The 13,891-nt window shown below is 47.0% G+C and overlaps 1 protein-coding gene across 17 annotated transcripts in view; it reads left to right on the forward strand.

Moving 5' to 3' along the window:
- Cfap45 (cilia and flagella associated protein 45) overlaps positions 1–10,346 on the forward strand; it is a 36,603-nt gene extending 26,257 nt beyond the window's left edge. For all 17 annotated transcript variants that reach the window (XM_017800056.2, XM_029567240.1, XM_017800059.2 and 14 more), the window contains 5 exons: positions 2,124–2,270; positions 4,774–4,887; positions 5,555–5,748; positions 9,591–9,815; positions 10,160–10,346. In XM_017800056.2, coding sequence (XP_017655545.1) covers positions 2,124–2,270; positions 4,774–4,887; positions 5,555–5,748; positions 9,591–9,815; positions 10,160–10,238 — 759 coding nt within the window. In that variant the 3' untranslated portion in view covers positions 10,239–10,346. The remainder of the gene's footprint in view (positions 1–2,123; positions 2,271–4,773; positions 4,888–5,554; positions 5,749–9,590; positions 9,816–10,159) is intronic.
- Positions 10,347–13,891: the final 3,545 nt, after the last annotated feature.

Below are 13,891 nucleotides of genomic sequence, written 5' to 3' on the forward strand. Positions count from 1 at the left end.
TGGGGCAGATACTCAGAGAATAGGGTGGAACACAAAAGCTAGACAGTTAAACTAGATTGTGGGGAGTAGAAATTGGTTCATGGGGGAGTTCTAGAAGTCCGTGAGTCAACACCATTGCACTAATGTTGTGCTACGGGGCAGATACTCAGAGAATAGGGTGCAACACAAAAGCTAGACAGTTAAACTAGATTGTGGGGAGTGGGAATTGGTTCACGGGGGAGTTCTAGAAGTCCGTGAGTCAACACCATTGCACTAATGTTGTGCTATTGTCCTTTGAATGTCCTTCCAAAAGACACTCCCTGAGTCTCCAGGAAGTATTATTAGGCAAGTTTAGGGCAGAACCCTGCGATTCAGCAGTAGTAGATCTACTTGTCACCTTGGGGAGCAGGGCAGCTCTTCCTCCCTTGTTAGCAAGGTGGAGAAGATAGAAGGGAGTTTTTCTGAGTTGCTTTGAAGGGCTTCAATGACAAGAAACAGGGAAAGTCCCTTTGGCTCCCTAGAAGTAAAATGAGCCAACAAAAACATCAAGCCAAAGAGTAAATACACAGGCGAAGAAGTAAGCAAAGAAATACACAACTATACAAATGTTCCAGGGCAGAGGCCAGTAGTTTATTTAGCTGTGCAGGTCAGCGTGGTTAAATAATGCATGGGGTACCAATGCCAGTCCTGAAACTGGTGAGAAAACGTCAGAAAGGAAGAAAGGGAGAGGGGGAAAGGGAGTGTGAGAGCTGGAGGGCAGAAGAACAAAAGTGGCGAGTGGAGAGGCAAGGGGAGCACGGAGGGTAAAGCAGGCATGATGGAAGACTGCAGCTGTGACTGCACCACGTGAACCTGATAGCTGCTGAGTAGACTGGCCTGGGAGGCTTCCTGGAGGAGGCAGCCCTGCATGGGGCAGTGGTCCAAAGCAGCAGAGAGCCAGCCCTAAGGGAGGATGCACAGTAGCCCTGCTGGGTGGATTGGGGCTGAAGCTGGGCTGCAGAGAAGCTGCAAGGCCGGGGGGGAGATTTGGCCTTTGAAGAAATGGAGTTGGAAGTATGGGAAGTGGAGTGAATGGGGGGAAGGGGTTGGAAACAGAGTCTTGAGATCCACTGGAGGTGATGAATCAGCTGCACAAGATTCCAGTGTCTGTGCTTTGTGGCTGAAGGATGTGCCTCAGCCTAAAAGTACATGAGTTTGGAGACTCAAGGCAGGGAAAGACAGGAGCTCCTTCCCCTTAGAAAAGATCTTGGCACCTAGGGTCACAATGGCACTCCAATTTCCACGACTCAGAAACACATTTCTCTATGTCTAAGGCTTTTTTCTTTCTTTCCCATATGCCTCTCACTTTGGTCCTTGTTTAGCAGTAGTTTGCTGGGTATTTACTGTCTTCCTCATAATGGGCTACATGCTATTGAGGGAGAGAGGTAAGTTATATGAGGTCCCTGTCACTAACTGGGACAGAATGAACAGCTGTAAAATGAAGGGACTTTACTAGGAAACTGTAAGATCACTTCCCAGAGGTGTGGTACAACGTTAAAAGTTGAAAATCCAGCAACAGAGAGAACTGAAAATTTAGTCAGTCAAGATTTCTAGAGAAGCGTGAAACTTTAATTTAGGCAGAGCAGGTTTCAAAATCTGTCTGTGTGGCCTTGGGCAAGTCACTTAAATATTGGACCTCAGTTTTTTCATCTGTGTAAGGCCTACCTGTCAGGAATTGGGAAACAGCCTGTGCTAAGTGCCCGGTGAGTGGAAACTACTTTATTAGGGCAATGCTATTTTTTAATCATCACTACTAAATGGAGGGATCGCAAGTCTGAGTTTCAATAGAAGGAAAGCTGGAAGATGGTATAGCTCGTGCAGTCACAGGGCTAGAATTTCGCATAGCTTATAGGGGAGAATTTTAAGAGCCTCTGTTTCCTGAAAGTGTATGGAGATGACAGTGTCAGGAACCATCAGAAAACTGAACTGGGTGAAGACTGCAAAGATGCTATTTATTGACTGTCCTTGAAAGAGCAGCTTTAACAAGGGCTAGAGATGGCAATGGGACTGCCTCCCGCCTCCACATGTGCCTCTGTGTCCCAACATGCCTGTAGCTTTCTGTCTTGCTTGTTTCTACTCTGAGGATCTCTTCTTTTTGCTGGCAGGATATGGAACGAAGGCACGAGGAAAAGCTGAAGATGCAAGCTGAGATTAAACGCATCAATGATGAAAACCAGAAACAAAAAGCAGAGCGGATGGCTCAGGAACAGTTGGCAGACCAGTTGGTGATGGAGTTCACCAAGAAGAAGATGGTAGGGACCTGGTTTCTGATGCTGGGACCTGTGTCCAGGAATGGCATGTCTACAATAGGCCTGGAAATAAGGGACAGGAGAAGACAGCCATGTCTTCATTCTGAAATGCATGTCTTTAGTTCAAAGGCCTGGCTTCTTTTTCTCTTCACCTTGGCCAGATCACTTGTTCAATAATAGAATATAGCCTAGAAAAGACATCCCCAATTAGTATGTTATTATCTTTATGAATACTTTCCTTTCAAGGTTGGGATTAGGGTCATATGCAGGAAGGGACAGACCTAAAATGATTGCTGAAAGTGAAGTTTCTGTGAATTCCTCAAGGTTTGGGTATCCCCGGAGCCATGAGTCAGATGCCCTGTACATTTCTTGTAAAAACTTTCATATTGGAAATACTGTATTAAGTGTCAAAAAATGAAGTCATTTCCCTCCTCTTACTGAGGAATGTATATAAGAAAAAATGCACATGTGATGAGCCAAGAGCAATGCCTGCAATAGGTGAATGGAGCTCACAAATGCACGAACTTAGTCTGGGGCAACATTGAATGATGAAATGATTGGTGTATGTGGGGAATGTCCAAGAAAAAGCTTCTAAGCATACTTTAGAGTGAATATAGATTTATGCCAAAAAATAGGAAGAAGTACTCAAAGTGACAGGAAAATTATTTCTTCATGTGTTGAACCTATCTCTCCTGCAAGTTTGGAGTTCTGTAATGACAGTAAACACATAATTCTGAGTGGCAAGGATTCTTAATGAAGGCTTGGGGAGATGTGGCTATAATTTTAAAAAGGCATAGTTGGTATACTGTTAAGGTTGAAAACAAATCACAGAAATGAAATTCCACAGAGCCCATTTATTAACTTAATTTTCTTACTGGCTTCAGGGGCTAAGGAAGCACAAGAATGGGAATGTAGGGTTGGGGATGCGGATGGTTTGTATATAATAATGACCACAGAACTTCCATCTGTTGAGCACTTAGGCCATGCAAAGGCTGTGTGCTGTGTATGTTCTCTCCTTTAATATTTAGAACAACTGTGTGAATGGCCACTGACTGATTACAAATATATGGAATGTTCCAGTGTATGTTTAGTGTCAGACTAGGTTGAGTGCCTTGCATAATTCATTGAATAGAACTCAACAGTTGTTTCTCTCACTCAGCACGTCTATAGTCCACCATGACCATTCAACCATGGTCATATGTCACTTCACTATGGGATTCATTCTGAAAAAATGCTTTATCAGGTGATTCTCATTGTTGAACATAACAGTATATTTATAGAAATGAAGATGCCTTCAATGTTACTAAGTGACATAATATTTTGGGTGCATCTGTGTGTGAGCAGGTGCACATGTGTGTACCAGTGCATGTATATTTGTGTGGAGGCCAGAGGATAACCTCAGCTGTCATTCTTCAGGCATCATCTATCTTGTTTGTTTGTTTGTTTGTTTGTTTGTTTGTTTGTTTTGAGACAGAGTCTCTCTCTAGCCTGGAACTCATCAAGTAGGCTAGGTTGACTGGGCAGTGAGCTGCAGGGATTTACCTATCTCTGTCCCCCAGCACTGGGATTACAAGTGTGTGCCACCACGCCTGACTCTTTTTACATGGGTTCTGGGGATCAAATTTGGGTCCTCATGCTTTTCTGGCAAGCACTTTACCTACTGAGCCATTTTCCATCTGTAGGTGATAGAATCTTATAGGACTACCACATATGTATGTTCTGTTCTTTGACTGAAACATCTTCATGTGACATATGAATATATATATCATAAACCCTTCCCTTCCTCATGGTGTCTCTTATTACAGCCAGAACTACCCTTATAGCTAAAGGCAGAGACTGATTGTGGAAGCATCTAGAATTCCCTGCCTTGCCATCCAGGGCAAGGTGAGACAGAGGAACTAGCTTGACTCAGTGGAGCATGATTCCCAAGCAGACAGGCTCACTGAACTTCCTCGCAGTCTGGGCAGGTGGAATAAGGGGCAAGGGACGTTGTCCATGGGAGACCGTGTTCCATTGAGCATGTGCTCAGGAAGCAACTTTAGGGATCTGCCTGTTTTTTCAGAGAGGTGGTAAAAGGAACTAATTTTGTTGGTTTACTCTTCAGATGTCTGCTAATCACTGTGGGATTTCCCAAAGCATGCTTGACTGTTTGCTCAGGGCCTAATGAGATAACTTCTACCTGCTACACTTTACAAGACAGGCAAGGAGCCACAGTTGTTAGTTGGCCCAGTGGCTTTGCAACTTGAATTTATCTGAAATGTAGTAGAAATAATACAAAAGTTGGGCTCAAGAGTCTTGCATTCAAAGTCAGTTTCCTCATTTATAAAATCTAACTCAGGAGATGTTGCCAGAGTTCTCTAGGACAATGCCTGGGAAAGCCTTTTGTAAACAATGGACTTTTTACAAATGCTAGGGTCAGGAAGTGGTCAGTTTGTTGCAGAGATGGTGTTTCTCTGTACAAAGCTGCAGCAATGTGAAGTATCAGGAGGGCTTTTCTTCCTGACAGGCTCGAGAAGCAGAATTTGAGGCTGAGCAGGAGAAAATTCGGAGGGAGAAAGAGAAGGAGATTGCCCGCCTGAGGGCCATTCAGGAGAAGGCCCAGGATTACCGGGCAGAACAGGTACGTACTTCCTCTTCCTCTTGGCTTCGCTGTCTTTCTGACTCCCTTAGCCATTCCCTGACATCCTGTAAAGTGGCCACCAGGGTGGAGATACGGGAGAGATGCCAGCTGTCTAGCCTTCAATATTCAACCACAGCACATGTCACTTAGTGACTGATACATTCTAAAAAATGTATCTGAGGAGGAAGCTCTTGCTGCCATGGCAGCAAGGGTTGAGCAGCAATACGTGCTTAGGTTCTGGAGAAAGTTTTTGACTGCCTCATAAAGAAGACTGTTCAACCTTAATTGACCAGTGTAATATGTCACTGGAGGAAAATGTGGTATCTCTGTCATTAGCAGTTTTTAAAATTAGAAGCAATTCCAGGAGTGCCTAGAGGTGTTTGAAGAACAGGGAACGAGAAAGAATGTCCTTAGGGACAAAGTGACCTCTCAGGCAATCTTCTGACCCCGAAGTTCTATGCCAAGAGCCCATTTATTCTTTTCTGCAGTAACTTGCCAGAGACATCCACCATGCTTCTCAAAGCAGACTGGAGGTTTGTTTTTTAAAAATTATTTATTTAATAACCATATGATTAGAAGAAGCATTTCATTAAGTAGGCGACTACCTGAGGTTACCTTGTGCCCTCACTGTCCACCACCCCACATACCCCTCTACATGCTTTCTTAGGACGCCTTGCGGGCGAAGCGCAACCAGGAGGCTGCGGACAGAGAGTGGCGCCGAAAGGAGAAGGAAAACGCGCAGAAGAAGATGGAGACAGAGGAAAAGCTGCGGAAAAGCCGGCTGGAGCAGGTGGCTTTCAAGGAGCACACACTGGCTGTTCAGGTGCAACGGGAACGGGATGAGTTCGAGAGGATCCTTCGGTAGGACGGCCTCAGAATCTTGGCCTCTTTTCCCTGTGGTGATGGAGTAGTGGAAGGGGATGGGAGTGTGCTGCAAGGATGATGTGTACTGTGTGGAGAGGCTCGTTAACAGACAGATGCACATCCATCTTGATCACGTTGCTGCAATCACTCTAACTAGATGACTGGCTGGACTATTTCAAAGCCATTTGAGCCAGACATTTTATGATTAGAGAACTGGAAAATAGCATCTGGAAATGTTTAAGGAACTGGGGATTATTTGTCTTGGATCAGTAAAGGTGTAAATACGGTATATATCTGGTCCTTTCTCTAGTCCTCTCTGCCTCTCCTAGCTCCTCTGCAAACCAGGGAAACTGCATTAGGAAAAGGGTTAGGAGAGATAAGGAACAGCTTCAGTCTCTATGGCTTGTCACTGGAGCAGGACTCTGAGGGAGTCTTTGCCATTGATTTGACTAATAGTGTTAAGCACATGGTCAAGGCTCTGTCTGGATATCACAGAGGACATTAGAAGTGAATGAAGACTGTTCTTGCCTGTTCCACAGGAAGGATGTCAGTGATTCCTGTTCAGACTGACGTCATCAGCATTCATCCATCTATGCTGCTTGGCAGTGCTTTATCTTTTACTTTTGTTCTTTTGGCTCAATGATGATTCCAACATGGAAGCCAAGCATTCACACTGATGGCTCTTCTGACCCTCCCTCAGAGCAGTGGGCCATCACAGGTGCCCTGAGTTTCCTCCTTTGCTCTCTTTTCTCCCAGTCAGGTCTGCCACCACCAGACCAGTTCTGACTGGGAACGACTTTCTTCTTGTTCTGTTTCGACCTCTGTGAGATCAGATTCTTTTCACAAGGAAACAAAGCAGGATTTGCCTTTGGAGAATGTGAACTTATGGAAGTGATGCTCAGATGGACAGAATGAGAAGCAGCGCCCAGGCTTCTTGGTGTTTGTGCTCTAGGTCTTTCCTCTTGGAACTGCCTCAGTTAAAGGCAAGCCATGCCCTGTATATAAATATCTGCATGCCTTGCAGAAGCAGAGCAGATCTGCAGAACTCTGTCCCACCAGAGCCAGTGACCTAGTCTTTTATAGGATTGTAGCTCCTGGCTGTCCCCACTGACTGTGATGCCTTTTGGCTTGGCTGCTTTCCCTGCCCTCAGGGTTGTGCCATGGTCACCGGACACCTGGTAAAGGAGGCAGCCTCCTAAATCCCCTAGAGAACCGCCCTTGGGCTCCAGATTGGCTTCCAGATGTCTCCCCCTCCTCCCTGGCCTCAGTGCCCTTGGACATCTGTGTGCCTTTAGCAGGCGCTAATAAATATTAATGGAATGTAATTAAAGTCTTACTTTTGCTGCTGACCCATTTGACTCTGCTTTGCTTGGTCCGCCCAAAGCACACACACTAGCCTGTTATTAAAGCTTGACCAACCCTTTGGAGAAGTCCAACGTCACCTGCTGTCCTAGGTTAGCATCTAGACCTAGTGTCTCCAGACCACGTGACCTCCATGATGGGTGCCTTTACTCTGAGAGTGTCTCTGCCTCAGCCAACAGTCCAGATTTTCCTACTTCAAAAGCACAGCCTGCAGTATGGCCTACATATGGACTTCCTGCTTCTAGGTAGAGGGAAACCTTGCAGACTCTTGACTAGAGATAGCCAAGTCATTCTTAGAAATGCCTGGGACATTTCCAAAATTATTGGCATTTAGGTTCAACCCCTATGGGTTGTGATTTAAATGAAGTGGGATAAGTGGCTTTGGAAATATCCCAGGTGGTTCTAACATGCAGTCAGGCTCCAGGGTTACTGCCTTCACCCTGTGGTGGGACAAGGGTATTTATTAGCTACTGTTCTCATTTCTGTGAAAAGATACCTGGCAAAAACAACTTAAGGAAGAGTTTACATTAGATTATGGTTCAAAGGGATACAGTCCATCATGGCAGGGAAGGCATGGCAGTGAGGTAGCTGGTCACAGAGAGAGAGAGAGAGAGAGAGAGAGAGAGAGAGAGAGAGAGACAGAGAGAGACAGAGAGAGACAGAGAGAGACGGGGGGCTGGTACTCAGCTCTCCAGTGATTTTTTAAAAAAATATTTTATTATTTTTTTCTTTAATATGAATGTATTGCCTGCATGTAGGTAGGTGTACCCATGTCGTGCAGCACCTGTGGAGGCCAGAAGAAGGGGTCAGATCCCCTGGAACTAGACTTACAGTTGTTAACCACCATGTGGGTGTTGAGAATCGAACCCAGGTCCTCTGCAAGAACAGCCAGTGCTTTTAACTACTGAGCCATCTCTCCAGCCCCCCGCCCCTAGTTATTTTTAAAATTCAGTCTAGTTCACAGCCAATGAGATGGGGCAGGCCAAATCCAGGGTGGGTCATCTCTTCTCAGTTAAACCTCTTGGAGAACACTCTCACAGACATATACAGAGGTGTGTCTTCTAAGCGATTCTAAATCTAGTCTAGTTGATAATAAAGACTAACCATCACAACCAGACTCTTCCCCATTTGAATTTTCAGCCCGCCCACCACCCCAGGGGCTCTCTAGTGCCACATCCAGGTCTCCCTTTTCCACAATTTCCCCTTCACTCTGATGAGTGCAAAGCAATAGGAAACTAATTTACACACAGAGAAACTATGTCAAGGCAGGCAGGGTGCCTGGGCAGTGAGTATTTGGTGTCTGGACACAGAGGGGTACAGAAACCAGCAGTTCCCTTCTGATAGGCTGAAAGACTCTGAAGAGGTATTGAATTTGGGGAAATGTTTGCATGGGGGAAGGAGCTACTTAAGCCTCAGGAGGATTCTCCATGCGTGATGGATTTTGAAAGATTCGGTAAGAGAGGAATGAGTAAGGGATGCAGTATTGGGATCTCTGTTTTGGTATGAGTGGGCCTATGGGAAAGGAGCAGGTGAGAAATCTGCCTAAGATGGTTTTAGATTTGGCTTTTTGACTATACTGAGAAGAAACTGGATGCTAGCTTAGATGACTTCTGACCAAATTTCCTCTGAGATGTGACTATATTTCATTGAGGTTTTTTTTGTTTGTTTGTTTTGTTCTTTTATTGAGACAAGGTCTCCCTGTAATCCCTGGCTGGCCTGGAACTTTCTATGAAGGCCAGGCTGGCCTTGATCTCATGGAGATCCATCTGCCTCTGCCTCCCGAGTGCTGAGGTTAAAGGCATGTGCCATCAAGCCTGGCTCATTTGAGTTTTTCTGAGCCTCTCTGATTGCCTTAAGGGATTTTCTCCTTGATATCAGGGTTCACAAAGAATTCTTATGAGAAGAGTCTTCTAGAAGGAATTTGAAGACATGGATCAATAAGAGAACTAAGAGATAACAGATTGTCAATTTCTTCTTCCAACAATCAAAATAGAGTTAACATTACAGACATCCTTAACCTCTCTTGTTTGGTTTTGTTAATGTTATTATCATCAGAGAGGAAAGGAAGGAAGATAACTTAGATCAAGCTGGAAAGGAGTTATGGACTGTTATGAAGGAAGGGTAGAGACAATAGCTCTCAGTGGGTGAAACCCTGGTTGTGGGCCAGCTATGCAATTTACAGATTCCAATGGAAAGTTAGACTGTGGAGTTCCTTGTTGAAAAAGTATTAAGAATTTGTCAACACTGTGATAGTAGAGCATTAAACCAAGCCCGAGGCCCTTCTGATGACATTCAGTTGCATGATCATGCATTTGGTTTTGACAAGCAGGAATAAAGCACATATAGTGGGCCCCTTTGTGGTGATCCTTGAGCTGCAGAAGAGGAATGGAGATTGGATGGCTGTGATCTGTGAACCGTGACCCACTGAGGGACCATTCAAGAGCTGAGCCCTTTCCATTCCTTTGTCCCTTCCACAGGGCCCAGAGAGAGCAGATTGAGAAGGAGAAGCTGGAGCAGGAAAAAAAGGCTACAGGGTGCCTACAGCATGCCAACGAGCTCCGACGTCAGGTGCGAGAGAACCAGCAGAGGCAGGTACAGAACCGGCTTGCTACCTTTGAAGAGGGCCGGCGACTCAAAGAGGAGGCCCAGAAACGTCGTGAACGCATCGAGGACATCAAGAAGCAAAAGCTTGAGGAGCTGAGGTGCACTGGGGTCCTTTCTCCCCTACTCCTCTTCTCTTCCCCAAAGAGGAGGCATAGCAGGCTGGAAAAGCCACAGGCCTGGAGAAGGAAGAGAGGTGACAGAGATGCTTAGTGGGAGGGTCCTCTTCTGAGTTGAGGCTTGCCCTCTGATGGGGACTCCAGCAAGAGGTTCTGGGACTGGGTCTTCCTCGCTGGGAGTGCCTTGACATGAATGTACTTGGTGGGTAGATGGTAGGAGCAGGATGGGGTACAGGTCCCCAAGTTTTGGAAGCCCAGGGCATGCTTTCTCCTGTTCCACCTTTGGTCTAGCACTTTATCTATACATGCCGTGTTTCTCCTCACAGGGCCACTGGCCTTCCTGAGAAGTACTGCATTGAAGCTGAGCACAAAGCTAACATCCTGCCAACCACCTCTGTGAACTGAAGGGAAACCTCTTTGGGAAGATGACAGATTCTGTCCAGTCTCTTGAACATCCACAATTGCTGCTAACCCAAACATTTCATAGTTACAGATTAAACCTATGCTACTTATCCAAGGAACAGCTCAGCTTTATTATTAAGGCAATGGGGATGGTAGTGTGCACTAAGGGTGGATCAAAATATATTGCAGCGAATCAGAGTGTGGGCTGGGTGTGATGTTCATGGGTTGGGAATGGGAAGATGCTCGTTTGGGGTTGTCTCCTCTAAACTGGGAAGTCTCTTTTCCTGGGTTCTCCTAGCCTTCTTGTAATCATCTGTCTGTCTATCTTCACTATATTTTTGCCTTTCCACTAGCCCTGCACTCATTTCAGAGGCATTTCTGGGCACTGAGGCAGAGCCAGAGAGCTGGAGATATGACTGGAGAAAGGGCTGTGTGGGGTGGAGCTGGGGAAAGCCAGGGATAGCTGAAGCTGGCTCTTCCTAGACTGCCAACCTTGACTCAGACCACAGCTGTGGAGGGTGATGGGTGAGCCTGGGGTTCACTGCTTTGGGCTCAGTTCTCTCCTGCTAGACTGCTTTCTATTCCAGGCAGTATTGCAGCACAGACATCTGATTCATCCCTACTGGGGCATGCCCAGGGCCCAGATCCTCACCCAAATGCAGCTGACCCTCATTCGTGTGGCCCAGCTCTCCTAAGTTCACCTCGTTCTCACGAGTGGACCTCCTCAAAGCCATTTCTGTCTGTTTTCACTTTCCTCGCTTTGCCTCAGTCTACGATTCATTCACTCATTCCGGTGTTTACTGAATGCCTGTCATGTGCCAGGTACCTTCTACGCACTCAGTGTCTACGACAGACCCCGTCCCTTCTTCTGGAAGCCTCTCATTTGTGCTCCTGATTCTCCCCTCAGCAGCCCCTAACCCAGTTTCATATTAGAATGGTCTCAGCATTTTTATAGGGTCTTCCATTTTGGACTGGAGTGCCACCTTCTGCACTTTCTTCCCCTGGGAAGAAGGGCTTACATCTAGCCCATCACTGTGGTGCTCCTCTGTCTTCCCATCCCCAGAGGCTCATTCCATCTCTCAGATTCAGAGCCCAATCTCGTCTTCTTCCATGCCTCTTGTACCAAGGAGAAGAGGACAGCTGCTGGGCGCGTCCTGAGTCTTTACAATGCCAGGTTACAAAGGCCTGGGGCAAGAGTCCTCTTTTCATAGGGCCCAAGGAGAGTCTGCAAGCTGCTTCCTGTGTTTCCTCTTCCTTGGTCCAAACGGCTACTCCAGTCATCCTCTCATCCCTCCTCATACAGGAAGACACTAGGTAGGCAGTCCCACCGGCTGTTTAGGGAAAAGACTTATCTTCTCCGCACCCCAGTGCCCTCCTACTTAGGGAAGCGGATCCCTTCTTCCCTAAGGGTCTTGTAAGATGTGGTACCCAGTCCAGAATGGGAGGGGAAGCTTTGACAGTGCCACTAAGGATTCTAGCCCCGTCTGTAGCTGGCACACTGATTGTTGAGTTGATAGCTTTTGGGAGCGCAGAACAAGTGCCCATCTATTTTCTTAGGAAAGACAGAAAGATACTTGGGTGCCTGGAGTTTGGCTGGATCCACACTTGTCCTCAGGGCTGGAAAAAAATGTGGAGTTGTGGGACAGGGAGAAATAGCATACCCATTGCTAGCTCCTGAATCCATGTAGAGAAAAATGAGCCAAGTTTATGGGTAGAAAGAAAACCTGGCATTTGACTAGGGCTGCTGCTGGTGAAAATGCAGGCCTGAGGGGCTTGCAGATCCCAAGGCCCCAAAGTGAGACCGTCTGGGCAGCATCTAGATACTGGAAAGTTACAGGTTATATAGATACAGGTCTGACTTTAAAAAAGGGACACTAGAGCCAACTGAGGAAATGAAGATGCTTTGGGGGACAATCTCCACCTGAAGGATTGACTCTCCAGTGGAAGAAAGGTTTGATTTCTTCTCCAGGATTCCTGACAGCTTCCAGAATCCACTGACTTGTCAAGTGGAGCCCAGTTCCTAGAAGTGGGATGGTTCTAAGACTGTCGGGGTCTTGGACAGCTTCTTGTAGGCATTCTGTATGGACTCTCCACCCCTCTTAATGGGGAATAGCAGTGGGAATAGTTCCAGAGAGATGTTACTTGGCTTAGGTGGGGGCTGGTGGGTCAGTCTGTGGCAGCAGTGGTTGGGCCAGCAGGAGGCTGGGTGAGTGCAGCCTGCAGAGTGGGAGTGGAACGCAATGGAGGACCAGAAGGCATAGCTGTGGTGCTGAGTACTCCAGGGGGCCCCAGAGGCAGGAGGCAGGAATGACCAGCCTCAGTGCTGCTTCTAGAGGGTGGCCCTTGGTTCTTTGTTGAGGGATGCTTTCTGCTAAGGAGGTTTCAGCTGGCCTCCTCATGCTCAGAGGTGGAAGTGACTTTGTGTGCTCCTCCAAGTCATGGATCAGCTTTCGGGTATCTGGGATGCTACAGAGGAGCAGAGTGGTGTTGGGTAGGTCTGGAGATAAGTAGGAGGTGCACTGGTGTTGGTCTTTGTTGATGTAAAGGTGTATTTGCGTGTGGGTGTGTGCCCAAGCCATTATTAACTTGGTTGGATGAGTCGTAGATTCTCTTATATCTTATTCTTAAACTATATTATATATCAAAGTCCACATTAGCTCCTGATGATTTCCCAGCCCCCATCTTGTGCCTTTGGGGGTCCTTCAGCCCTTGAATGTCAGATGAGGGTGGTCCAACCTAGGAAACTCAGGGTCTGGGTTCCCAGGTAGAGCAACGAGTCAGATCTGCAAGCAGCTGCCTCTCGGGCACGTGTGCCCTGGCTCCTGCCTGGGCTCTATGCCCTACCTGCCCGCATGAGCCTATTGTCCACATCATGTTCTGCTGTGGCCTGGGGGCAGTCTCTGAACCTTTACACCTACTCCAGTTGGGCATGACTCAGTGGTCTGCTCTGGTGGCCAAGCCATGCAGTCCCTGACTCAGTGGGGTTCTGGGATGTCCTCTGGTGCCTCTGAAAGCCTCAGCACCACCATCTGTGACTTGGGTCACAGCTGGGCATTAATTGGTCTCAGTAAAAGCACTTTGAATAGACTCAGATGAAAGGGGCTCTCAGAGTTCAAAGTCAGGTAAGGCTTTGGGGGTGAGAAAGGTGGCAGCTGTTTAGGTAATGGAAGAAAGGAGACGCTGGAGTCTCAGATGAGAAGTCTGGGTACACAGACATGGAGGCTTAAAGACCGAGGGCTCCTCACCTTCTGTTCTTTTGGCCATGCCCCTCCTGCTATATATCTGCATAGCCTGGAAGCCCAAGGGAGAACTGAGGTAAAGGAGACTTCTCGCTGGAGACCTGAGGGTCCTTCCTAGCCAAGGATGCTATCCACGGTGACTCATCTCCCCTTCTATACTCTGAGATGCATCCCAGAAGATCACCTGGCACACCTGCATTCCAAATAACTCAAACCCTTCCCCCACTTTAGTGCCCTCAGCTCTTGCCCCTGCTAGCTGGGACATGCCTCTGGAGGTGCAAGCTCCTGCATTTTCATCACCCCGTCCTTCTGGGAAAGGGCTTTTTTTTCTTTTTTTGGTCTCACTGGTTTTGATGACTTTAATACTGGGACAGTGACAGGAGTTGAGGTAGTGGTTTTTTCAGAGGACTCTCAGAA

This window comes from Nannospalax galili, unplaced genomic scaffold (genome assembly GCF_000622305.1).
Source record: "Nannospalax galili isolate Female #2095 unplaced genomic scaffold, S.galili_v1.0 scaffold579, whole genome shotgun sequence".
In the NCBI taxonomy this organism is placed as follows: Eukaryota; Metazoa; Chordata; class Mammalia; order Rodentia; family Spalacidae; genus Nannospalax; species Nannospalax galili.